The sequence below is a fragment of the Hemitrygon akajei genome, chromosome 6 (genome assembly GCF_048418815.1).
Source record: "Hemitrygon akajei chromosome 6, sHemAka1.3, whole genome shotgun sequence".
NCBI lineage: Eukaryota > Metazoa > Chordata > Chondrichthyes > Myliobatiformes > Dasyatidae > Hemitrygon > Hemitrygon akajei.
This window is the reverse complement of record NC_133129.1, coordinates 83,254,343-83,280,541: the sequence shown is the minus strand read 5'-3', so window position 1 is coordinate 83,280,541 and position 26,199 is coordinate 83,254,343. Positions and strand designations below refer to the sequence as shown.

Sequence of the window (26,199 nt, the reverse complement as noted above, 5' to 3'; positions counted from 1 at the left end):
TCGACGTTTGCTCGTACTACCATCAGTGGCTTAGCCGGCAGCAGGTCCCCTAACGAGGCCATCATGCGGTTCAGGACACAGCTGACAACGGCAGTACAGACAAAAATCCCTATAATGGCCGTCAACGCGTCGATAGCCCGATTGATCAACCAGTCCCTCCATGCACTTAGTCCCCAGTCCCCCCCACCCTGCCCAACCTGTTCCTTCCTTAATGGATCCTAACTGTTCATCTATTTTGTTCATATACCACGTTATGTTGGCAGTAGCATCGTCTAGCCCCATTATGCATTTGTCCTTTATGATAGCGCAGAGCCCACCCTCCCTGGCGAGGAGGTAATCAAGTGCATAGCGGTTTTGCATGGAGAAGAGCCGCAGTTGGTTAAGGCTGTCGTTTATGAGTCTTAATGCTCCCGTGGTGGCGTTCCCGAGGCTCATGAGACCACAGGCCAGATAGTTCCGATTGAGGGCCGCCATAGCGGCTCCTGATGCCCCCAAAGAGAAAAAGCCAGCTGCCCCGTATCCAGCCACCTGACCTGCGGTTAGGGTGGTCAGGACTTGGTAATCCGCACAAAATTCCTGGGAGACCTCTCTCTTGTACCTCCCAGATGGGCAGGACAGGGGACCCCAAGTCCCAGGGCAAGGGACCACGGTGGGGAGGAAGGTGCCATAGGCCACCGAGGAAGGGTATGGATACTCCTGGAAGTTGGTGGCAATGCCGTTATAGAAGAAGAAAAATACCCCGGGAGGGTATACATGGTCTCAGTGCAACCCTTACACTTTAGGTGTATGGCATCACTCCATTCTCCTATACCGGCAGAGGCATACACTCGTTTGGTACCCCTGCGATATTCAGGTCGTAGGAATACCTGATCATTGACTCGGAGGTGGATGCGGTTCCCCTCCCCACAAGGAATTTGCACCCCCTGGGCCAGGGACTGGCATTTTGTCTCATGGCAAGAGCAAGAGATCCCTAAGGGGTCCTTGGTGGAGTGACACTCCCTTTTTCTACAGGGCTTGGAGGGGCAGGTGACGTCATTCGAGACATACACGTCTGAACATCCCCACCCTGTTCCAAAGTAGCAGTTTTCATATATTCACCCTTCGGGGGTTTGGGATTCCCCTCTCACCAGAGATCTTTTCTCATCCGCGGAGGGAATCCATGATTTGACCGCTTACTGGTGGACGGGGGAAATAGGCAGTCCGCGACAGGGGCCGTGGAAGAGTCATAGGTGAGTTCCACCCTCTTTCCCTCAGGCAATGTTTTGCTGGCGGGGGCACATCGGAAGGGTTGATCGGCACGATCCCAGTGCGGGAAAATGGTAAAGAGCGAGGAGCCACTGGCGGGGTGGGGATAGCAAACGATGGTTGTAGTGCCATACAGTTGTTTGTGCACGTTTTGGAAATAGTTATCACTTATAAACCCCGAGGAGGATCTTCCAAGGGTGGGGCCTTTGAGGAAACCCCAATCCCTTTTCTGCCTTGAAATGTCCCCCTTCGATCTCTTTAGGGGTTTTGGTTCCTCGTCCAGCCGTCCCTCAACCTTTGCCCTATACACCAATATCCCTAAAAGAATATAGATAACCAAGAGCATCCTACCTTCCATTACCAGAGTACAGTTTCAAGGATGTGGCACCACAAGAAAAAAGGAATTTAAACACACAACAGTTCAATCAAGTCCGTTTATCAGTTCCTTCATTTATCTGTGGTTTCTAGCGAGTCCGAGGTCCAGCGCTTGCAATCGCTCAGATGAATCCAACGTTCTTGTCCCTTTACCTTGACAGCAGAGGGGGTCTGCAGGAGGACCTGGTACAGTCCTTTCCACCGGGGTCCCAGCTTGGGTCGATCCCAGTTCCTTATTAACACCCAATCTCCTGGTTCTGCTCCCTGCTACTCGCCTTCTCTGTCAGGAACAGGTCTTGAGGCTTCCTTCACCTGAGTATGTAGAAACTTGAGAGACAAAGTTAAATGCTTGAGTTAACACTGCAGTTCCTCGCCCATCATTTGTAGATCTACTTGTATTGGCAGGGGGTTTTGGTCACTGCCCCATGGGGTTCTATTTGGGCACCCGTAAACTATTTCAGCAGCAGTTAGACCGGTACCGGTTTGAGGTGTAATGCGCATATGATACAGTGCCAGGGGAAGGACTTTAAGCCAATTTAGTCCTGTTTCAAGGGTCAATTTAGTTAGTTTATCCTTCAGTGTGCCGTTTGCACGTTCCACGATTCCTGTTGCTCGGGGGTGATAGGCACAGTGGAATTGTTGTTCAATCTTTAGTATTTCGCAGAGTTCTTTGTTTACTTTCCCAATGAAGTGCGGACCATTATCAGATGAGAGTCTTTGTGGGATACCAAAACGAGGAATAACTTCTTTCAGCAGTATTCGCACTACCGTGGAAGTCTTGTTGTTCGTTGTGGGGAAGGCTTCAATCCATTTACTGAAGACGTCAATTATAATTAAACAGTACTTGTAACAATTCACCTTAGGTAACTCAATAAAGTCCATTTGTAATGTATCAAACGGTCCTGCTGGGGTTGGGGTGCACCCTTTATCACATCTAATAGATTTACCCGGGTTTACTTTATGGCAAATTAAGCAACACCTTGCCCGTCTCTCCACTGCCTCATTCAAACTGGGGGACCATCATGTTTTTAATAACAACATACACATTCCCTCCTTGCCGAGGTGAGTGTCAGAGTGGAGGCGGTCGACCAGGGCAGGCAGGAGAGTATCAGGAATACAAGTCTGACCTGCTGGGGTCTGCCAGAGGCCCGTTGCGTTATTAATAATGCAACCATGTTTCTTCCAAACATCAATTTCACTCGCAGGGGCGTCCCCCTATAATCGCGCGATGTCGGATATGCCTGGGCTATCAACTGGCTGCCTAGAAGGCAGAAGGCATGGGGCCGAATCCACAGTTATTGTTTTAGAGGAGGAGGCTCACTTGGCTGCCGGGTCTGCCCTGGCATTTACTTTACTAACGGGAGAGTCATCGGATAAGTGGGCGGCACATTTTATAATAGCAAGTTTTCCAGGAAGGTGGATGGCTTGGAGCAAACTGTCAATGTAGGGGCCGTTGGCAATGCTTTGGCCAGCCGACGTTTGGAAGCCCCGTTGCGCCCATAGCGTACCAAAATCGTGTGTGACCCCAAAAGCGTAGCGTGTATCCGTGTAAATATTGGCTGTCTGACTCGAGGCGAGGATGCATGCGCGAGTGAGGGGGAAAAGCTCAGCCTGTTGGGCCGAGACTGGTGGGTGGAAGGCTGCCGCCTCCAGGGTGGTGTGTGGGGTCACAATGGCATAACCTGATTGCCGGACACCGTCCGGGAAGACAGAGGATGAGCCGTCCACAAAAAGTATCAGGTCCGGATTGTCGAACTCAATGTCCTGGAGGTCTGGCCGCAGAGAAATGAGGAAGTGGTTTCGCTCTATGCAGGAGTGGGGAGGCTCGGATAGAAGGTCGGGCGGGTGATCCACAAAGGTAGCAGGGTTAGGTGTGGTACAATAGGCGAACGTCAGCAATGGATTATGGAGAAGAGCAATCTCATGGCGGCTGAGTCTCGCCTGAGTGAGATGTTGAGTTGGTGCATGGTTAGAAGGGCAGTTATCGCATGGGAAGAGTAGACCGTCACTGGTTGATGCAGGGAAACTAAAAAGATCCCTTGGGGTCGCCCTGTAGATCTTAATAGTACTCAGCAAATATTCAATAAATTCCTCCAGCTTCTGCTTTCTGTCCGGGGCGCCTGCATCACTACCAGTATTTCATTGGGCTTCCAGGGGGTATACACAGAAACCGTCAAGGGATTTTGCACAGCATCCTCAGCCTGGGCTGAATTGTGACGAGGGTTAGGGATCTCTCGCATTGGCATCTGTCGGGTGGGGGGGGGGGGAGGCTTGGATCTACCTGGATCTTTGGTGGAGTAGGGCCAATTAGGGTACTTTCGAGCAAAGGCCGTGTCAGGATTATCCTCGGGGTCAGTATCATCACTGGAGGTGGTAAAGTTTGAGTCAGGGTCAAACTCGTTCCCTTGGGGTCTATCAATGGGCCGTCACCCACATAGAGGTTCCGTCCTGTAGTCCATTTATGAGCCATGCGGTTCTTAGGAGTCGCAGGTTTAGTACCTTGTGTCTCCTTTCCTGGTTTTAGCTCGGGTACGGGCCACAATAGGGTTGGTGAACCGTGGACTTGGGGTCGGGAGTGCATGGGGGGGGCAATCATGGGTCAAGGGCACAGGGGGAGCGGAAGGTTCCGAAGGTACAGGCGGGACGGGATTCACAGCCCCCACAGGCGAAGGGACCTGCTGCTCCTCCTCCTCAGTGTCCTCATTAGGGTCAAATAGGGTCTGCAGCCCAGTCATATCCGGTGCCGGCCTTTTATCACCAAATTTTACATTATGATCATCAATCCTACGCTGCTCATCATAGATTTCACATAAGGCCTTCAGTACCGGCCAGCCCCTGGGTTTTCCGTTACTATCATTGATGGGTATTTTTCTATTTTTTGCATTCACTTCCCAGGAGGTCTGGCGGGAGCGCTCATTAAGTCTACTGGTCACGGTATACCACGCGTAATTAGATCTTTCCATTTCTGTGAGACATTCTGTCGCCACACCTGTCCCTCTGCTTGCTTACACTTCTCAAGATCCCAGGTTCCCCCTAATGGCCAAAATTCATTCCCCAACTTCTTATTCATCCGCACGCTCAGTCTCCATAAATCTGTCTCGTTTTCTGGGAATTCTTTACACATTTTCCATAATGATGTATTTGGTCCTGATTTATCTAGAGTCTGGCCCATTTTGGTAACTTACTCTCGCATCCACTTCAGTTTCCTGACCTTCGCGTGGTAGATTTCTGCTCTTAACAACCAGTCTAAGGCAGAATGCGGTTTCAGTTAGATGTTGGAACTAGACCTTAATCAAATTAAATATGTATTGCTCCAGAGCTTCCAACCCCAAACCCCACGCAGGGACTCTAACCCCGCTTCCTATACCAGGGGACTCGAACCCCAAACTCTATGCAGGGCCTCTAACCCCAGCTTCTTAAACCAGGGGACTCGAACCCCAAACTCTATGCAATTCTTACCTGTTATCTGTGTCTCCCAACTGAGGTTCTCCGTTTGGTCCATGGAGGCCGTAGGATGGTCAGCCGGAGCCGAAGGGGTCGGAACGGGGAGTCAGAGAGGGGGAGAGAGAGACCGAGAAAAATCTCTTGGAGGGCCCTTCTGTCTCAACCCGCTTGTACCTGCCCGCCGATCTCTTACACCGGATCCCCGAACTGCCAACCGTTTGGCTCCTGGTTGGCTCACCAAATTGTTCAATTGAAATTGTTAACCTGCTCAGTTGAGGAAAAACACCAGAGACACAAAATTACCTCTGAAACGGGTTTTATTCAGAGAGGAGTTCGCAGCCCCATGCACTTCGGGCGTAAGGTAGCCAACTCCCAATTTGTCGATTTACAAAGGTCATACTTATACTCAAAAGCAGGGTACTACATTCGCAAATATGGTTACCGATTCAAATTCATCAATTGATTGGCTATTGCATAGCTAAGCACGCGAAATACTTGGAATAAGCATAGACACAAGCTTAATACTTGGAATGGGTATGGACACAAACAAAACATTCGAAATAGGTATATAGCTCAAAATACTTTGCCGAACACATTGTCTTGTGGTCGCAAGGTTCCTCGCCTACCCCTTCTACATGTACCCCTTACCCTCTTCACATTCTCATAAAGACCAGTGTTTATCTGTTTGTTGGGTCATTAACTTTGAGTCTTCTAATTTCCTGAAGTGTTTGTTTGAGAAGACTAACTCCTAACCTATTTTTCACACTGCATTAACAGATAACTGGCAAACTTACTTCAGTAAAATTAATCTAATCTAAATTTTTCATCCATGCTATTTATCTCATTCATTCTCAATGGGTTGTTTATTTTTGGCTTTTGTTAGATTCAAATTAGCAAGAGGTTTAATGGATTGGTTGGGCCCAATTGTCTCTTTCCATGCAATCAATCCTTAAATGTTAACAATACTCCTTTCATTACTTATAAAAAAAAAATATTTTCTTCTTTGCCATGACTGCTAAATTAATTCTGCATGATTTTGTCTTTTTTATACTAATTCATTTGCTTTTATACAGCATCTAGATCAGGATAAAAATCATTGTTTTGCACCCGCTCATCACCTCCATCTGGCTCCCCTTCTTCCCTTTCTTTCATGGTCTACTATCCTCTCCTATTAGATTACTCCTTCAGCCTTTTACCTGTTCCACCTATCCTCTCCCAGCTTCATTTACATTCTTTGATTTTGGAGAGATTTCTCTCATTTTTCATTTTTGTCTTTTGCCGAATTATGAATTTCCAATATCAATGTCTATTTCTTTTAAACCTCTCAGCTAATAAACCCTTCATCTACTACCATCTTAATAGCAATGGTGGACCACATTTCCATTTTTTTGTCTGATGAGGGTTTCAAATATATATAAACTATTATCTATTGTTAGAAGGTTAGCTATTTTCAGTTTTCTGTAGTTTCTCGGTCTCGCACTGTCAACTTCCGCCACATGTCTTTCTACTTTATTTTATTCAGATGATCCCTGATTTTAGATTGAAATAATCACTTTACATTTTTAAATATAAAATTTTGTGATCTGATGAGCACTGCTTTTGAAAGTTCTCTAAAAACCTGATCATCATTTAACCCTTCCACATTACGCAAAATAGATCTGTTCTCTTGTTGGTTTCTCAGCATACTAATCTAGAAAATATTTTTACTCTCCATATATTCATGCTGCTTATTTGGTTTGCTTCCAGCCATGTGTTGATTGGTACAATTTGGTATTTACAGTGGCATGCAAAGTTTGGGCACCCCTGGTCAAAATTTCTGTTACATACTGTGAATAGCTAACTGAGTAAAAGATGACCTGATTTCCAAAAGGCATAAAGTTAAAGATGACACATTTCTTTAATATTTTAAGCAAGATTACTTTATTTCCATCTTTTACAGTTTCAAAATAACAAAAAAGGAAAAGGGGCCCAAAGCAAAAGTTTGGGCACCCTGCATGGTCAGTACTTAGTAACACACCCTCTGGCAAGTATCACAGCTTATAAGTGCTTTCTGTAGTCAGCTAAGGGTCTTTCAATTCTTGTTTGGGGGATTTTCGCCCATTCTTCCTTGCAAAAGGCTTCTAGTTCTGTGAGATTCTTGGGCCATCTTGCATGCACTGCTCTTTTGAGATCTAACCATGGATTTTCAATGATGTTCTGGTCGGGGGGCTGTGAGGGCCAAGGCAAAACCTTCAGCTTGCGCCTCTTGAGGTAGTCCATTGTGGATTTTGAGGTATGTTTAGGATCATTGTCCTGTTGTAGAAGCCATCCTCTTTTCATCTTCAACTTTTTTACAGACGGTGTAATGTTTGCTTCCAGAATTTGCTGGTATTTAATTGAATTCATTCTTCCCTCTACCAGTGAAATGTTCCCCGTGCCACTGGCTACAACACAAGCCCAAAGCATGATCGATCCACCCCCATGCTTAACAGTTGGAGAGGTGTTCTTTTCATGAAATTCTGCACCCTTTTTTCTCCAAACATACCTTTGCTCATTATGGCCAAAAAGTTCTATTTTAATTTCATCAGTCCATGGGACTTGTTTCCAAAATGCATCAGGCTTGTTTAGATGTTCCTTTGCAAACTTCTGACGCTGAATTTTGTGGTGAGGACGCAGGACAGGTTTTCTTCTGATGACTCTAACATGAAGGTCATATTTGTGCAGGTGTCACTGCACAGTAGAACAGTGCACCACTAAATCTTCCTGAAGGTCTTTTGCAGTCAAGCGGGGGTTTTGATTTGCCTTTCTAGCAATCCTACAAGCAGTTCTCTTGGAAAATTTTCTTGGTCTTCCAGAGCTCAACTTGACCTCCACCGTTCCTGTTAACTGCCATTTCTTAATTACATTACGAACTGCGGAAACGGCTACCTGAAAGCGCTTTGCTATCTTCTTATAGCCTTCTCCTGCTTTGTGGGCATCATTTACTTTAATTTTCGGAATGCTAGGTAGCTGCTTTGAGGAGCCCATGGCTGCTGATTGTTGGGACAAGGTTTGAGGAGTCAGGGTATTTATAAAGCTTTGACATTTGCATCACCTGGCCTTTCCTAACGATGACTGTGAACAAGCCATAGCCCTAACAAGGTAATTAAGGTCTAGACCTTGGTAAAAGTTATCCTAGAGCTCAAATCTCTAGGGGTGCCCAAACTTCTGCATGGTGCTCCTTTCCTTTTTTAACTCTAAAATTGTACAAAACAAAGATAATACACTAATCTTGCTTAAAATGTTGAAAAGTATGTTTCATCTTTAACTTTATGACTTTTAGATATCAGTTCATCTTCAACTCACTCAACTATTCACAGAAACAGAAATTTTGACCAGGGGTGCCCAAACTTTTGCATGCCACTTTGTTAATGTCCCCCAAGGCTTTCCTTCACCCCTATCTCCTCACCCCTCATATTCTCCTTTTCACTCAGTGGTTCTCATAGTTCATTGGTATGGTTATGCTTTCAGATTTCTGCTCTAAAAGCTTCTGTTCCTCTCAGTTGAATTATCTTCACCTCTGTAGTGCAAAAATTTTTCTCCTTTTAATATTAATTAGGTAGATGATGCTGCTTTTTAATTAGTTTTTCTTTGCAATATGCCTTAATAGCCATTGTGGTGGTGGTAAGTCACTCCCTTAAACCATTGGCATCCTTCATGTGAAGCTGCTCACAATGGGCAAGGAGTGAAGGATTTGGACCCTGCAATGGAGAAAGAATAGTTATTTATTTCTGAGTTAGGATATGTTCATGTGACTTTGTTCCAATATGCTTGTTGCCCTTGCCTGTGTAGGGGAGGTCACACATTTGGAGGTGCTGTTGCATTAATTTTGGTCATTTTGTAATTGCTGCACGCTCTACTGTGTGCTGGTAGTGGGTGGAATAAATGGTTTATATGCCAATAGGTTGTTTTGTTCTGGGCGATATCAAACTTAATAAATATTTTTGGAGCTGAACTCATCTGGCACAAAGAGAGTATTGCATCCTACTACTGATTTTTGCCTTGGAATGTCAGGAGTTGAATTATTTGCCATGGGATATCCAGACTCTGCTCTGTTCTTGTATTGAGTTTCTGGCCATAGTGACATATGAGATGTTGGTGGTAACCTGTGATGGACATATCATTAATGTCAATGAAGGTAGTCAATTGTGTTGGAATTGGTCTATGTCGGTCACTTTTGTGGCTTGCACATTATCTGTTTATCAGTAAATATTTGAATGTTGTCAAGGCTTTGTTGCTTGCAAGCGTGGAAGGTTCCATGTACTGGGGAGCTGCATAGGAAATTAAACACTATGTATTCTTCAGCAAATGTTCCCATTTGTAATGGAAGGAAAATCACTGATGAAGCAGCAGAGCAAAATTCCCCGAGAGATTCTTGCAGAGATGTCCTTGGATTGGGATGAATGTCCTCTAATAACTATCTTCCTATGGGTGAGGTATGACTAACTATTGGTGTATTTTCCTCTGATGCACATTAACTTCAGTTTTATCTGTGTTCCTGGATGCTACACTGTCTACAACTTGCTTAAAACCAATGCATGGACCATGGTATGATGTTTAAAATTCAGTCTTTGAATAATGTTTGGACTAAGATTGTGATAAAGTGCAGATTGGGGATGAATTGATTGGGTGGTAATTAACTGGGCTGCATATATCAGTTTTTTTAATGGGTAAGAGATACTCGTGCAATTTATCACATTGTTGGATAGATGTCAGTAGTGTAACTGTAAAAGCACATCTATAGGTCTTGAGCACAGGAATTCAGTATACTCTTGAGATGTTGTCTTGCCCTCTAGCCTTTGCTGTATCTATATCTTGATATAATGTAGAGTGAATCATTAGCCAGACCTGATGAAGGGTTCAGGACCTCAAACGGTAATTTTCTCTTTCTACAAACACTGCCTGACCTACTGAATATTTCTAGTATTTTCTATTAGCCTGCAGGCTTCAGGGAGAGTGGGAATCACAAGAGGAAGTGAATCACTTATTTGGCATTAGTTACAAATAATTTAACCTATCTACAGCAAATTGAGGAGTGGAACACTCCAGAAGCAGTCTCCTCTCATTAAGTGTTTAATCTTCCTCCACTCTTCTTGACTAGATGTTGGGTACTGCAGAGGATTGATCTAATATATTGTCTATGAGATTGCTTTGCTCTGTCAATTCTATGGTGTTTATGCAGTCAGTATGTACATAGTCCTCATTGCATCTTTAATCTGTTGGCATTGTGTTCTTAGGTATGCCTAGTGTTGCTCCGCATATGCCCTTCTACACTCCTTGTTGAACAATGTTGATCCCTAAGGTGTTAACAGTGGTTGAGTGAGGGATAAGTTGGGTATGTGTGTAATGTGAAAAGAGTCTTGGATCCAGTGAGTGAAACAGAAGACACAGATTGCGAATGAGTACATTAAATATTTATTTATAAACAAACAGTGAAACACTGAACAGGGCATCTAGTTACACAAGTGCTCATCTAAGCTACCCTAAGATACACAAAACTACAATACTAAACATTCAATAAACCTTTTAACTCAACAGGTACTCCATTAAATCTCCCTAAATTACAAAACTGCAAAACTAAGCATGCTACGAATGAGTACTTAACTAAGTAAATGTAGGAGGCCTGTCTATGCAAAGCTTTTTCCCAAAAGTCCTTCGGCGTTGGTTGCGACCAGTCTGAAGTGGGCCGTGGCGACAAAGAGGGTGAATCTCTCACACGTCCTATTGTCATACCCCTGAGGCACCCAGAACCAAAATCCGGTGCCCTGGCGAGTAAAGGAACCAGTGGGAAAGAGTTGCTGCTTCCTTTGAACAGGCCAATCAATGACCGACTCAGCAGAAGCGGCCTTCGGCTGACAAATAAGCCAACCCCTCACATGACATCCCACCCCTCCAAAGACACAACACCTTGACAATTCATTCCTCAAGCTAGTAGAGCTTTCACAGGCACCCCATTAAACTAGCATGTAGGAAGAAAGCCAAGTCTCACTCATATATAAAACATAACAGTCCCTCATTTCCCTTCAATACAGCAGTCTTGTCCCCAGGTCCTCAAATTTGTTCTCTGGCGACCGCACGTTTGCTGACAAGATGCTGGGTAGAGGGGGGCCTCATCCCTCTGCGTTTCAGCCTGGCATGGAGTCCCCCTTCCTGTCTCACTTGCCGCCGTGGCAATGAACCTGCATCTGTTTAAAGGTGCCATACCTGCCTGGTCTGACAGGTCCTTCAGACAATCGTGAAATATGTAGATCATTAAGTTGAAATAAAAGTACATTGCTTGGAGGGAGTCTGCATGCTGCAGACTGCAGTGAGAGTAATTCAAAAGAGGTATGTTTAAAAGTATTGTACAAAGCCCTCAGAATGTCACCGTGGTTCACTGGCACCATTGTTAATTATTAATTAAGGGGAGGTTTCCTTGTACACATTTGACCTGATTTCATGAGAATTAATTAAAGTGGTTCACAAAAGCAGACTGCTTCACCCCCCCCCCCCCCACCTTTCCCATCTAAATCCTTTTAAGTGTTGTAATCATTTCTGCCCCCACCACCTCCTCAGGCAACCTGTGCTAGGTATTCACCATCTTTTGTATGGACAAATTTGCAAATTTTTCCCCTCTCACCTGAAGTCTAAAATATTTTTGACTCCCTGTCTTGGGGAAAAGATTCTAACTGTTCTTATCCCTCATAATTTTACAGATCTCTATTAGCTCAGCCTCTTACATTCCAGCAAGAATAAACACAGCCTGTCCAATCTTCCTTATAACTACAGTCCTCCATTCCAGGCAATGTCCTGGTGAATGTTTTCTTCTACCACATCCTTCCTGTCATGTGCTGCCAGACCTGTATATGTTACTACAAGTGCTGTTAAACCATGATTTCCCAACTCTTTAAATGCATTGGCCTATGAAGGCAAGCATGCCCTGCCCATTGCTCTTTTCGCTACACCATCTACTTGTATCACCTCTTTCAGAGAGCTTGTGGACTTGCAGCAGAAGATCTCTCTGTATGCCAGAGCTTCCAGGGTTCCTGTTGTTTACTCATGCATATGACCTACAGGATTTTAACCTCCAAAATGCATTGCCAAGCGCCTGTCTGAATTAGTGTATTTGTTACTGAAGTACTCAGTTTAACAGCTCACCTATGTCCTACTGTATCCTGAGACAATCTCCTTTGCTAAGACTGGATTTGATGTTGACAAACCAGCCTTCTATGTGGATCCTTGTCAAACGCATTACTGAAGTCTGCCTTCATCAGTCTCCTAGAACCATAGAAATGTACAGTACAGAAATAGGTCTTTATTGTCCACCTTGTCCATTCCAATTGTAATGTCTCGATCTAGGTAATCAAATTTGTCTGTTTTAGGCCTGTATTCCTCTACTCCATTGTTATCTCCTTGGGGAGAAAAAACAAATTGAGTAGTACAAAGCCATGTTGACTGACCTTAAACACTCTCTACCTTTCTAAATGCGCATAAATCCTATCCCTTTTCATTTTCTCCCAGCACCGGCAGAAGGCTCACTGGAGTTATCTATCTTATCCCCACTGTCCTGAAATAAGGGAACAACATTATTTATTCTTCAGTCTTCTAGTACTGCACCTGTGGCTAATGGTAATGCAAACATTTCTGTCAGGGCCGCAGCAGTCTCCTTCCTCATTTCCCATAGCATTCTGGGATAGATCATGCCCAGGATTTGGTGTTTATCCATCTTTGTGGACATCTAACATCTCCACCTTTTTAATAATGACATGCTCTAGACAATTAATGTGTCTGTATTTGAATTTATTATTCTCCACAGTTTACTGCTTAGTGAATACAGATGAGGTTTTCATTTAGGATCTTCTTGCTGCCTCCACACATCAATTACCCCATTGATCCCTAAGATGATCAAATTTTACTCGAGCTCTCCTCTTACGACATAGGACTTAATCTTGTCCATGATATTTCATGGCCTCTTTTTTTTCTCCTAATATAAGTACTCTTTTCCCATTTTTCCCCTAATCAAACTTTCAGTAAAGTATGTCATCCAAGGGTCCCCAATCTCCCATCTTTGCCTTTCATCCTTCCCTGAACCCTTGCTAACAGTCTTTTAAAAGGTTCTCACTTGTCAGATGTTGATTTATCTGCATGCATCTGCTTCCAGTCTACTTTAGCTAAAGTCATTTGTTGCACTATTGGAATTGCCCTTCCCTAACTTAGGACCTTAGCTTGCTGTGAGGTAATCCCTGTAGATTTATTCTTGAAGTTAAATGGCTATTATTGTCAATCAAGTATCATGAACATCCACCTATGCAGATGTAATCTTTAAGTATTTTGTAATTAGTAAGTTTCTTAAACAAAACCAGCGGTTTAACAAATGTTACTCACTTTTTCAATGGTAAATATTATTGTGGTGTCCAAGAACTCAACAATACAGTCATGGAATCTCTCAGGCCTAGGATTTAGGGTGCCATAGAAAATGGTGCTTTCTGGAAGTCCCTCCAGGCTGTGATTTAAACAAAAAAAGTAATGTTGTGCTTTGGATTGTTTTTACGGACTACATAAGTAATAAATTATATGTGGTAAAATAGTTGAGTTGGAGTTTTGTATTTTTGCAGAAATATTTAGTTAAGTTGGGCAGAGTTCTCAACTACAAATTTCTCCATTTAAATTGTTTAACGTTGCACTGATATCAGACTAAGTATTCATCTCATGTATTCCCTTCTAGTAACAAAAAATTGTAATTTACAGAGCGATTAGTTCCCATCTGCAGACATGTGGATGTTCTGTGGTTGTCGGAAGCAATCCAGAAAAAGTAAACAAGGTATTTCTATCAACACAAAATGGTGGTTCATAGTATCTGATTACAATGAATGTGATTTTTCTTCATAGACTGTAAATAGATATCTTTTTTCCTTAGTCTGTTAATTTTGTATGCATAAAGATTCCTCTATTCTGAATATCATTTATCAGAAGCCAAAAGAGATGTATGTTTTAGATTAACGTTGCTATAGGAGCAAGTTACCTTTACCATTTCTGACTTAATTAGTTTTCTGGCAAATAAAAACCAATAGAATGATTATTCTCTGTATTTTATGCTGTTGTTACCATCATTCACATTAGTTTAACTATTTAGAGCTTTATTGTGTTTGATTCACAGTGTATGTCAAAGGTGAGATGGTAAAAGAATATTTTAATGTTAATATAAATGTAACTCCATTAATCAATATTAAATAATCAGATTATAACAATGGTTCAATAGATAACATCTAGTTAAAGTACATTTTTTTGAATATGCCTCTTGTGAGAAATGTATTGTACAGTTGGCTTTATTAATAATTTGGCTAGCATACTTCAGAATGGGACATTATTGGCAACAAAATAGAGATAGCCATGGCATCACAGAGCAGGAATTATAAAAGAGTTGCAGATTTATAAAATAATAAATTTCTAAGAGTACGTTGAAACCTACTGTAATTCAAAACTATTAATGGAAATCAATTCACTTATTCACTGTGAACTGATGTAGACACAAGCCAAAATGGCCTCCTTCCATGTCCTAAGGAAATATGGTAAACCACAAAATTTTAATGGCAGGGGAGTTTATGTCGTAAATTATTTAACTTGTGTCAAATATTTTACAAACAAGAAAAAATGAGGTTCTACTTTTATTTCCTCTGTTACATTGTACGCAGTTGAGGACGATTGAAGTAGCCATCACAACACACAAAGGAGCTGGAAGAACTCAACAGGACTGGAAAGAAAGAGGGGAGACAGCCAATGTAGGAAGGTGGGAGGGAGGGGTGGAACAAGCGCTAGTGGGTGATAAGTGGTTCCAGTTGAGTGGAAATGATGTAAGACACTTGGAGATGATAGATGGAAGTGACAAAGAGCTGAAGAAGATAGAATTTGATAGAGGACAGTAGAGCATGGAACAAAGTGAAGGAGGTGGGGAGGGGAGGAATGTCTGGTGATGAAAACATGGAGAGAGGGCAATGGAGGTCTGTGGGTTCAGGAGGGGTAGAAACAGAGGGGAGTAGTTACTGAAAGTTAGAGAATTTAATGTTTGTACTATCGGGTTGGAGATGACCGAGGCAGAAAATGAGGTGCTGTTCCTCTAATCCGCAGCTAGCTGTGAGCTGGCAGTGGAGGCACCCTGGACAGATGTGCTGGTGTGGAAATGGAATTAAAATGGCCGGCCAACCGGGAGATTATGGGAGATGCGGTGGATGGACCAGAGCTTCTTGATGGAGTGTTTCTCCAGTGTAGAGGAGGACATACAGGGAACACTAAAAGCAATAAATAACACTGATGGATTCATATCTGAAGATCCACCTCGCCTGGAAGAACTGCTTAGAGCCCTGGATGATGGTGCTGGAGGAGGTGAAAAACTTAATGCAGTTGCTGGGATAATTCGAATGTTCTGTCCTTAGCAGCAGCCTTCCCTTTGTTCCCCTGAATCCACGCCTCAAGTTTTGCAACCACCATCATGTTCTTCCTGCCTTCTACCAAACTCAACTCAGTCAATGTGACATCAATCCCTCACCTCACAAAATGCTGGAGGAACTCAGCAGTTCAGGCAATGCCTATGGAAATGAATCTACAGTCGACATTTTGGGCTGAGATCCTTTATTAGGACTGGAAAGGAAGGGGGAAGATGCCAGAATAAGAAGGTGGGGGAAGGGGAAAGACAATAAGTATGAAGATGATAGGTGAAGGCAGGTGGTGGTGATGGGGGGATGAAGTAAGAAATTGGGAAGTGACAGTCGGAAAAGGCAAATGGCTGGAGAAGAAGGAATATGATAAGAGATGGGAGAAAGTGAAAGGGGAGAGGCTGTTGAGGAAGAAGAGGTAAGAGGCCAGAGTGGGGGAAGAGGGAAGAGCGAGCAAAAAATTCTCCTTCCAGTAACTTTTTTTTGCTCGCTCTTCCCTCTTCCCCCACTCTGGCCTCTTACCTCTTCTTCCTCAACAGCCTCTCCCCTTTCACTTTCTCCCATCTCTTATCAAAGTTACTGGAAGGAGAAATTGATGTTCGTGCCTTCTGGGGGGAGGCTACCTAGATGGATTAGAGGTGTTGATCCTCCAGCTTGAGAGTGGCCTCGTGGAAGAATAGGAGGCCATGGACTGACTTGTCAGAATGAAAATGGGGATAGGAATTTAAATGGTTGGCCATTGCAAATTCTGCATTTTGCAGATGGAGTACCCCAATTTACATTGGGCCTCACTAAATTAGAGAAGGCCACATCAGGAGCACCAGAATACAGTCGATGACTCCAACAGATTCATAGTGAAGTATTTCCACACCTGGAAGGACTGTGTAATGAGCTCTTCAGGCCCATGTGGGGAGTGGAGAGTGTTGGGCTCCAAGGTTTTTAGAGCACCGGAATTTGTTAATTGTTGTCTTAACAAGAGTTGTTAATCCCTGGTGCTTTCTGTTTAACCTTGATAAGTTATTTTGACTAACAAAGCGTTTCCATGTTCTCTGATTATTTAAGCGGACTCCTGTTTAGCGCTTATTGCTGTGTCGTGGTTTTGAGAGTGTTATGTTGCCCAGTGTTGTTCTGCTGGGCCACCGATGTTTTGTTGTACAGCTGCCACAAAACAACAAATTTCATGACACATGCCAGTCATATTAATTCTGATTCTGACTCCCTGCATCATGGGCAGGCTCATCCCTCCCCACAAAGCTGGCTCCAGGCACTTATCTATCAATCCCATTAAGTGTTATACCTGCATTCAGGTTAAAGGAGCAATACCTTAAAAGTACATCTGGGTAGCCTACAGCCTACAATCTGATGGCATGAACATCGATTTCTCGAACTGCCTGTAAGTGCCGCCCCCTCCACCATTGTCATTCCAGTTTCCCTCTCTCACTCTATCTCCTTACCTGCTCATCACCTCCCTCTGGTGCTCTTCCCCCTTCACTTCCTTCCATAGTCTTCTAATCTCTCCTCACAGATTCCCTCTTCTCCAGCCCTTTATCCCTTTCACCTATTGACTTCCCAGCTCTTTACTTCACCCCTCCTCCTTTCCCAGTTTCACCTATCACCTACCACCTTGTAATTCCTCTTTCCCCTCCCCCCCCCCCCCCCCCCCAGCTTCTTACTCTTAACTTCTCATGTTTTTTTTTCCAGTCCTGATGAAGGGTCTCGGCCTGAAACGTTGGCTGTTTACTCTTTTCCATAATGCTGCCTGGCCTGCTGAGTTTCTCCAGCATTTTGTGTGTGTTTTTAAAAAAAAAAATAGGATCGTTTTTCAGCCAGGGTGTGGAATACAGGAGCATGGAATTTATGTTAGAACTGTATGTGGAATGAGTCACATGGTCTTTATGTGGTATATTTTATGTGATTTTAAAATTTGTAGACAGAGGCCATGGTTAAGACTTTAAAAAAGTTCTAAAGTTTTCTGGCTAGCTTTGGGTTTGATCTGTGTTCACTCAGTGACTGTGTGGGTTTCCTTCAGGTGCTATGTTTTGCCATTTTATCCCAAAGATGCCCAGGTTGGTTGGCTAATGAGCCTCTGTAAATTGCCCCTGGTGTGTAGAACATTGCTGGGAGAGGGTGGGGTGGATTGATGGGAATGTAGGGAAACTAGGAAGAAAAGATGAATTGTAAAAGGGGTGGTTGATTGTGTGAATATATGTGCCTTGAGGTTTGTTTTTGCTCTGTGTCTCTGGCATTCATGATAAACTGCCTCATGAAAGCTGTTTGGTAAGACATTTAGAAAGAATATCAATATAATGGGGCAAAGTCACTGTGCTTTTTTGAAAGGGCTATCACATTTGACCAACTTATTGGCATTCTTTAACAACGTAAAGGGGAGCCAGTGTATGTATTATAATTCAATTTCAAGAAACCATTCAATAAGCTGCTGCGTCAAATGCTATTGCAAAAAATATAAGTTCTTAGTGTGGGAAGTAACGTTTGGCATGATTGGGATATTAGTTACACCGTAAGCTATAAGAGCAGAATTAGGCCATTTCGCCCATCGCGTCTGTTCATCAAGGCTGATCCAATTTTGGCTAACAGGGAACAGGTTAGGCATGGATTGGTATTTTACTGCTTAGCAAAATGCATCAGGTGCTGAATTGCATTGATTTATGCTGGGCCTCAACATTAACATTTATATAAATGATTTGGATGATGGTACTGAAGGTTTGGCTGCTGAATTTTCCGATGATGCCAAGATGGAAAATAAGCTGTGAAAGTGGACATGAGGCTACATCTAGATTAAGGAAGTGATCAAAGTAATGTGAAAATAGAACATAACATGGGAAATCATGAAAGTAGCTCTTGAAAAAACATCACATTGATACTAAGAAATTGCAAAGATCTAAGATGCAGAAAAAACTAAGTATCCTAATATGTGATTCACAAAAGGTACAGCCAGTAATTGGACAGCAAATTGAATATTTAAATTGTTTATGTTGGGGAATTTAACTGCAAACGTAAGTTATTTGGAGTAATTGTGAGACCAGTCTGGAGTAGCTGTGAATTGTCTTTCTGTATTTAGGGAAGGATGTTAATACGTTGGAAGAGTTATTAGACCAGCTGGATGAGTGGATTTCTTTTTTTATGAGGACAGGTTAAACAGTCTAGGGTTGTATCCACTAGAGGAACTCAGTGGCTCAGGCAGCATCTATGGAGGAGCATTTCACCAGGTAACGTTTCAAGTTGAAATCCTTCATGTGGGTCCATGAGGCTACTTGAGTTCCTTAAGCTATTTGTTTGCTGCTCCATTTTGCAGCATTTGCAGAGTCTTGTATCCTCTGTATCTACTGGAGTTGAGTAGAATGACAAGGTTGTAACACAAAGAATTCCTGAGAGGTCTTAACAGGGTGACATAAAGAGGATGGTTCCACTTGTGGGAGATTCCAGAACTCTAGATAATTGTTCAAAAGAAAGAAATTGCCCTCTTAACAACAGGGGAGGCAAAATTTATTTTGAGACCGGCGGATTATTGATCAAAAAGGCAATACAAGGTTATGGACAGGTGGATCTCCTGGGATGAAGTGGAAATCAAATCAACAGAGCAGGCTAGATGGGCTGAGTGGCCTACTCCTGTTAATTAATTTGTTAACATATAAGCTTATAAATATCTCTGTACATTGACAGATGGTTCGCACGTTGTGCCTTTTCTTGACTCCAAATGAACGAAAGTGCTCTCGACTTGCTAATGCCAGTGGTTCTTCCAAATATAATTCGGGACTCTTTGTTCAGGGCCTTTTGAAGGTACTTATAAAATGTGCTTCTTTTCCTCAATTTTATGGATTCCTCTTTCCAAATGCATTCCCTTATCTCCTTTGTTTTAATGTTAGTATCATGTTCTGACCTATAATACAGGCAGGTAATTTCTGCATTTAGCTTGATTAGTCCATTGCATTGCTTTTAGTTTGAAGAACTGCTCCAGAAGTTAGGGAATTGGTCTTTGTTAACTTAATGAAATGAGTGGTTGTTATACCATATTTCAATATGTTAATGCATTTCGGTTTGCAAGGGTTTAAATCTCCAAAGTAAACTTGTTGGACTGTTTTTTCTAACCAGCGTCTCATTATAGTATAAGTACAACATATATATATATATATATATATTACAGTGCTAATGGCAACAAAAACTGTTGAGTCAGATTATCTATTCTTTGCTAAATTAAACTTTAAATAATCTGAGTTAAACTCATCTTTGCATGCATTTTCTTTTTCTACTCTGTCAATTGACTTTAATGAAGTACTAGATGACTTCTGGAGCTTTTTAGAAGTGCTAAGGAGCAGATTGGAATGGAGATTCAAGAAAGGGAAATTTTGCCTTTCTGCAAATAAAAGTAGCTCCCTTGACGAATCAGGATATCTCATATACATAATGATCAAGATGCCCTGCAGTGTGTTAAATTGTCTTTAACGTTTCTCAGAATAGAACAGCATCAGGTAATAGTTAGCAACCTGTTGTCATGATCAATCATGACTAAATATAAATAGATTTAATAATCAAGGTCACCAAGAACATTGTGCAGATGATGTAAATTTATAATTGTGCATAATACAAAGATGGAACAGGGTTAGTGCATCTGTGCTTATCATTTATTTTGTAGAAGAGCCTTTTTCAAATACTAATGTTTGCCTAGGTGCCTCTTGCCCTAACTCATGAAAGTGTTCCAACTTGAGTAACTATAATTCTCAGAAAGGAAAGTTAACTGTTATTACAGTAAGAGACGGAATGAATCTGGTGCTAAGAGATAATTGTGATAAATTCCAATCATTAGACCATAAGATACAGGAGCAGAATTAGGCCTTTTGGCCCATTGAGTTTGCTCCGCCATTTCATGGCTGAACCATTTTCCCCTCAGCCCCAATCTCCTGCCTCGCCCCCCCCCCCCCCCCCCCAATCGCTTCATGTCCTGAACAATCGAGGATTTATCTACCTCTGCCTTAAATATACATCGACTTGGCCTCCACAGCTGCCTGTGGCAACGAATTCCACAGATTCACTACTTGCTGGCTGAAGAAATTTCTTCTCATCTCTGTTCTAAAAGGATGCCTCTCTATTCTGAGGCTGTGTCTTCTAGTTTTAGATACCATAGGATACATGCTCTCCATGTTCACTCTACTGAGGCCTTTCAACATTTGATAGGTTTCAATTGAGTCACTCCACATTCTTCTGAATTCCAGTTCTGAATCGAGGGTTTTAAGTTTGCAGAATTATCATACATCATTCTTATAAATTATGCTGTAATGCATGGGTTAAAAATAAGATACTTGTTTAAATATTCAATAAGAATATAAATAAAATAATAGGAGCTGCAAATTTTTGAGCCACAACGATTTTCCATTTGAATCAAAGCATCAACAGTAAAGTAATATAAAGGTCAATTGTTAAAGATTCAGTATATCCAATTTATCTTCGATCATTGAGGAATGAAATCATTGAATATTGATGTCTCTACTTACTACAAATATGAATTTTTATTTTTTCAGGATGCTACTGGTAGCTTTGTACTGCCTTACCGTCAGATTATGTATGCTCCGTACCCAACCACACACATTGATGTTGATGTTAACACAGTGAAGCAGATGGCCCCATGCCATGAACATATTTATAACCAGCAGAATTATATGAACATGGAACTTGTCACACTTCAGAAGACTGCGTCAGAAGAAGTAGTAATTCCTGATACCATCATTCACATGGATGAAAGTTTCACCCCTAACCTGTATGTATTTTAAGACAATTGATTCTTTTTTAACAGAATGTTTTTTATTTTACATGTGCTATACCTATGGAGCTAGAGATTGGAATGGAATCCTGTGTTTGACAAGAAAAATGAATACTTGGTCATTATTCAAGAAACTAATACTAGTTGGAGAATTCAAGAAGGGATGAGTGAAATTCTAACAATATGCTAATAATTAAGAAAAACTTAAGATATCTAATCCCTCATTTTTATCATTTTCTATATCCAAGGCTTTGTAATAATGCACTTGATGCAAACTTCTGTCACCGTTTTATGGGACTTTGAGTGAAAATACTGGCTGAATATTTAGTTGCTAATATTTCAGTCATCTGAGTCTTGGGGTTGTTTCTCAGAAACAGAATCAGGTTTAATTACTCTGGTCCAGTTGCAAGGAAAAGCTTGTGAGCCTTTGCAATTACCTGGTTTTCTGCATTAATTACTCATTTAAAAATTGAATCTCCATCTGAGTCACAATAATGGACAAACACAATCTGTCTAAACTAATAGCACAAACAATTGTACTACTTCTCATCATTACTGAGTACGCCATTTAAACAATCACAGTCTAGGTTCAAAAAAGTTTGTGAGCTTCTGGGGTAATGCCTTCTGTAAAAGCTATTTGGAGTCAGGTTTTCCATTCAATGAAATGAGATTAGAGGTATGGGTTGTCGAGGTGCCCTGCCCTTTCAAGATGACACACTAAGTTGGTTACTGACAGAGCCTCTTCTGCTCAAGAAAGATTTGTTTATGTTCATGATGCCTTGATCAAAACAACTTTCAGAGGACCTTAGAAGAAGAATTGTAGAGATGCATGAAGCTGGAAAGAGCTACAAAAGCATTTCTAAAGACCTGAATGTTCATCAGTCCACAGTAAGAGAAATTGTCTATAAATGGAAGAAATTCAGGGCTGTTGGTACTCTTCCAAGAAGTGGGTACCCTGCAAAGATCACAGCAGCAGCACACTATACAATGCTGAAGGGTGTGAAAAAGAACCCAAGGGTAACAGCAAAAGACCTGCAGAAATCTGTAGAACTTGCTAAAGTCTCTGTTCACGTTTTCACAATTAAAAAAAAAACACTTCCTGGTGTATATGAGGAATTCCAAGGAGCCCGACAATAGTTTATTAGCCTGAACTAGAATGGTGATCATGAATGGATACCACAGAATAAATTACTGCTCTCCAAAAAAACATTGCTGCACGTCTCAAGTTTGCAAAAGATCACCTGGATGTTCCAAAGGTGAACTTTTTGGTAAAAATGCACATTGCTATGTTTGGAGGAAAAAGGGCACTGCACACCCAGACGAAAACCTCATCCCAACTGTGAAGCATTGTAGAAGGAGCATCATGGTTTGGTGCTGCTTTGCTGCTTCAGAACCTGGACAGTTTCTAATCATTGAGGGAGCAACGAATTCAAAATTGCATGAGGACATTTTACAGGAAAAGGTCAGGGTAGCATTCAGTCACCTGAAGCTTAATAGAAGTTGGATGATGTAACAATGATCCAAAACACAAGAATAAATCAACAACAGAATAGCTTAAAATTAAGAAAATTTGTGTCTTAGAATGACCAAGTCGGAGCCCAGACTTTAACCCATTTGAGATGCTGTGGCATGACCTGAAGAGGGCTGTTCATGCAAGGTATCCCAGAAATATTGATGAACTGAAAACAGTTTTGTATAGAGGAATGGTCTAAAATTCCTGCTCACTATTGTGCAAGGAAATGTTTAAAGGATGTTTTTGCTGCTAAAGAAGGTTCTACAAGTAAATAAATACAAAGGCTCACATACGTTTTTCAGCCTGAACTGTGAATGATTAATCAATATGTTCAATAAAGACTTGAAAAGTACTGTTGTTATTAGTTCAGGCAGATGGTGTTTGTTTACTATTGTGACTTAGATGAAGATCAGACCACATTTTATGAGTAACTAATGCAAAAAATCAGGTAATCACAAAGGGTTTACAAACTTTTCCTTGCAACTGTTGTTGTGAAATTTGTTAACTTTACAGCAGTAGTGCAAGAAATGCATGATAGAGAGGAAAAAAAGAATTATAGTAAGTATTAGTGTGTGTGTATATATTTTTTTTCCAATATTTGCTATAATTCAGCTTTTTTAAATATATGTACTAACTAAGTTAAATTAATAAGTAGTGTGAAAAAATTGAAATAAAAATGTAGTAAGGGTTCATGGGTTCAATATCCATTTAGAAATCAGATGGCAGAGAAGAAGCGGCTGTCACTGAATCGTCGAGTGTGTGCCTTCAGGCTTCTATACCTTCTTCCTGCTGGTAACAATGAGAAAAGGGCATTTCCTGGCTGGTGGGGTCCTTAATGACAGATGCCACCTTTTTGAGGCACTGCTCTTTGAAGATATCCTGGATACTATTGGGGCTGGTGTCCATGATGGAGCTGACTAATTTTACAACTCTCTGCAGCTTACTTCAATCCTGTGCAGTAGCACCCCCCCCCCCCCCATACCAGATGATGATGCAGTCCACTCTCCAAGGTACATCTGTAGAAATTTGCAAGTGTTTTAGGTGACCAAATCTCGTCAAACCCCTAATGAAATATAGCTGCTCTCTTGCCCCCTTTAGAGTTGCATCATTATGTTGGGTCCAGGTTAAGTCCTCAGAGATATTGACACCCAGGAACTTGCAATTGCTCACTCTTTCCTCTTCTGATCCCTCTGAGGACTGGTGTATGTTCCCTCGTCTTATCTTTTCTGAAGTCCACAATCAGTTCTTTGGTCTTACTGATGTTGAGTGCAAGATTGTTGCTGCGACACCACTCAGTCAGCTGGTATATCTCTCCTGTACGCCTTCTCATCACCATCTGAAATTCTGAGGAAAAGTACAGTTCATTAATTTACTGGAATATTTGAGATCCTGGATCCCTTGACTTGAGTATAGCAATGATTTTTGAGATGTTCTTAAATATAGTCTTAACGGTGCATTAATATATTTGTCCACATACACTCACTGCCAAATCTAGGGTAGTGAAGAAGTATAGCATGCTTGCCTTCATTGATCAGAGCATTTGAGTTGAAATGTCATGTTCTAGCTCTAAAACTTTGTTCAGGCTGCACTTGGAGTATTCTGTGCAATTCTTGTTGCCCCATTCTAGAATGCATTTGGAAGTTTTGGCAAAGGTTTAGAAGAGGTTTACCAAGATGCTGTCTGGATTAGAAGATATAAGCTATAAGGGAAGGTTATACAAACTTGGATTTTTCTCTCTGGAACATTGGACCATAGGAGAAACCTGATAGACATTTATAAAACTAAGAGGTATAGTTAGGTTAGATATTCAGGATGTTTTCCCAAGGTTAAACAAAAGTCAAATATTGGGCAAAATGCATTTAAGGTGACGGGGCAAAGTTTAAAGGAGATGTACAGAGCAAATCTTTTTGTTTTACTGTGCCAGTTGTTTGGAATTGGCTGCCACTGACGTGGAAACAGGTACAATTGTGACATTTAAGAGGCTGCTAGACGCACATCTGTAGGGGAATTGTGGGATTTGGATTATATACAAGTAGAAGAGATCTAGCTTAATTTGATATTGTGTTGGGTACAGACATTGAGGGTTGTATAAGCAGTTTGTAAAAACAGCACAGCTTCTGTGTTGTCTTCTAATTACAGTAAACAGAATGTTGCCTGACTTGCTGAGTTCCTCCAGCATTTTGTGTGTGCTGACCGTTAGAAGATCAGGCACTTCCAAAAATGATGAGGCACTGGAACACAAGAAGCTCCATAACTCTGCAGGCAATGAGCACTCATTGTCACAAGGCACCTGAAAGTCAGCAATCTCATCCAACCTTACCAACCAAACAGACGTTATTGGGGATGACCAATCCTGTCAGTGCATGCCAGACACCTGCCACTCTGTTTTTCCTTTTAATAAAAAACCTGCCCCAGACATCAGCTTTAAACCTTCCCCTTCTCACCTTAAATGCTTGCCGTCTGGTATTAGACTTCATAGCCTTGAGAAAAATGATACTGGCTGGGTGTCTGTCCATGTCTCTCCTAATCTTAGAAAATACTTACAGATCTCCCCTCTTCCTCTCACTCCAGAGAAAACAACCCAAGTTTGTCTAAAATCTCCTTACACACCTCGAATTCAAGCAGCATCCTGATAAACCTCTTCTGCACTCTCCCCAGATACTCCTCCTTATCGTGGGGTGACCAAAATCCAAGATCAAGTTGTATCACTTCCCCAACAATCTACTAAATTAGTGCTGCGTTATAAATAATGAGTACATAATTGAAAAGGAATTGTCTTTCACTCCAGTAATTACTGAAATGGAAAATATAGTGAATTCATAATGCTTTGTATTTATCTGATATGCTTATTCTTCGGTGTTCTCTATGGTTCTAAGTATAAAAGCACTTTGGAATATTGTAGAACAGCTCGCCAAGCAGGGATTTGCTCTCGAACTATTGATACCTTTTGGTGTATAAACTATCACAGAATATCTTGATTTGTTTGTCAATGATTTTTGCCTGCCGAATTAAATATTTAAGATTAAATTTTAGAGTTTTAGAATAAAAGTGACTTCCTTATTTGTGCAATATTGCAGCAAATAGTAGTTTTGTCTTATCTGCTCAAGATAACTTCAAACTCTTAGTAAAGTTTCTCTGAGTAATTCTAGCTACTTTCTCAGTTATTTAAAAACTCAGTTTCTGTCATTTGATTCTGTATTTTTTAAATTGCATTTCACTGAACTCTCTCAGGAATATATTCCAGGATGTGATGAATCGGGACACATTAGTGAAATCATTTTTAGATCAGGTAAGATGTATTGGAAATATGACGTCACTTGTGATATCAGAGTTAATTGCTAGGTGATTATAGATTATTTGTTTAAGGGTTTAGTAGTGGAAATAATGGCCCTTAATTTGTGCTGAAATGTAATGTTTCTTGT

General features: G+C 41.6%; 1 protein-coding gene across 1 annotated transcript in view; it reads left to right on the top strand.

Annotated features, from left to right (window-relative positions):
* The window catches only part of c9orf72 (C9orf72-SMCR8 complex subunit), a 59,222-nt gene that overhangs the window by 10,839 nt on the left and 22,184 nt on the right, over nt 1-26,199 (top strand). The window contains 4 exon segments of the mRNA XM_073048686.1: nt 13,810-13,882; nt 19,173-19,289; nt 21,026-21,261; nt 26,009-26,066. Coding sequence (XP_072904787.1) covers nt 13,810-13,882; nt 19,173-19,289; nt 21,026-21,261; nt 26,009-26,066 — 484 coding nt within the window.